This window comes from Trypanosoma conorhini (genome assembly GCF_003719485.1).
Source record: "Trypanosoma conorhini strain 025E chromosome Unknown Tco_14.4_contig_00799, whole genome shotgun sequence".
Classification (NCBI taxonomy): Eukaryota; Euglenozoa; class Kinetoplastea; order Trypanosomatida; family Trypanosomatidae; genus Trypanosoma; species Trypanosoma conorhini.
This window is the reverse complement of record NW_021704845.1, coordinates 6445-7863: the sequence shown is the minus strand read 5'-3', so window position 1 is coordinate 7863 and position 1419 is coordinate 6445. Positions and strand designations below refer to the sequence as shown.

The following is a 1419-nucleotide window of genomic DNA, read 5'->3' as shown; positions in this document are numbered from 1 at the left end:
TTCTCGAGCTTGGGCACGGCCTTCTCGAACTCCTTCTCGTCAATCAGCATGTTGCCGGAAGTGTCGATCTCGTCAAACATCACCGTCAGCTCGAAGTAGTCGTAGAGGTAGCACAGCATCAGGCGGAACTCAAGGAATTCAACGAAGTCCTCGGAACCCTTGTTCTCCAGCTTGCTGCCCAGGTCCTTCGCCTTGTTGAACGCACGCTTCGTGATGTCGCGCACTCGCGAGGTGAACTCGTCCAACTTCAGCACCTCAATGCAGCCGTTGTACACCTCATCGTAGGACAGCTTGCCGGTGTCGTTCTTGTCGAACTTCTTGAAGAGGTCAATGCGGCGCTGCTTCGCCTCGGCGGTCTTCTCGCGCGGAATCGTCTGGCGAATCCGCTCCCACGCAACCTTGCGGTCTGTGGCGCTCTTTCCATCCTTGTTGCCCTTGCCGCTCGCTTTGGCGCTCTTTCCGTCCTTGTTGCCGGCTGAGCTCTTCGACCCGCAAGCCCCCATATCTTTGTTCTTCCTGGATTGCTTTATTATCGGCTGTTGCGCACACTGCGACACACATAAACACAACGGGAAGGGGGAGCCGAGTTCAACGCCCGCGACGGCACAGGACGCACCAGCTAGGACGGCGGCAGCAGAAGAGTCCACACTTGGCCACACTTGGCCACACAAACTCATACGCACAAACCCAAGCAGTAAAAACATATACACATGGCCACTACTTCCAGAAATAACTTCTATCCCTATACCGCCCCACACCCAGTAGCTGGTTATATGGGAAAATATATCTACATTGGTGGCAAGCTAGGGACGCCTCTTGGTGTTCCTCAGTTTCACGCGCTCTCTGGCACGTTGTCCGGGTCGCCGTCGACGTCCAGCTTATGGGCCGAAGCCCACGCAGCAAACTCGTCGAACGTCACGGACCCGGAGCCGTTTTTGTCGAGCTCCTTGAAGAGCTTCGCGGGGTCTTCGATCTTCGCACCCCACTTCTCGAGCTTGGGCACGGCCTTCTCGAACTCCTTCTCGTCAATCAGCATGTTGCCGGAAGTGTCGATCTCGTCAAACATCACCGTCAGCTCGAAGTAGTCGTAGAGGTAGCACAGCATCAGGCGGAACTCAAGGAATTCAACGAAGTCCTCGGAACCCTTGTTCTCCAGCTTGCTGCCCAGGTCCTTCGCCTTGTTGAACGCACGCTTCGTGATGTCGCGCACTCGCGAGGTGAACTCGTCCAACTTCAGCACCTCAATGCAGCCGTTGTACACCTCATCGTAGGACAGCTTGCCGGTGTCGTTCTTGTCGAACTTCTTGAAGAGGTCAATGCGGCGCTGCTTCGCCTCGGCGGTCTTCTCGCGCGGAATCGTCTGGCGAATCCGCTCCCACGCAACCTTGCGGTCTGTGGCGCTCTTTCCATCCTTGTTGC

General features: G+C 56.3%; 2 protein-coding genes across 2 annotated transcripts; both read right to left on the bottom strand.

Annotated features, from left to right (window-relative positions):
- Tco025E_08509 (flagellar calcium-binding protein) lies at positions 1-503 on the bottom strand (the record flags this gene model as incomplete). The annotated part of the gene is made up of 1 exon (XM_029375356.1): positions 1-503. A coding segment is annotated over one exon (503 nt), but the record flags the coding sequence as incomplete, so codon positions are not given.
- A 329-nt stretch (positions 504-832) lies between these two features.
- Positions 833-1417, bottom strand: Tco025E_08508 (flagellar calcium-binding protein; the record flags this gene model as incomplete). The annotated part of the gene is made up of 1 exon (XM_029375355.1): positions 833-1417. A coding segment is annotated over one exon (585 nt), but the record flags the coding sequence as incomplete, so codon positions are not given.
- Positions 1418-1419: the final 2 nt, after the last annotated feature.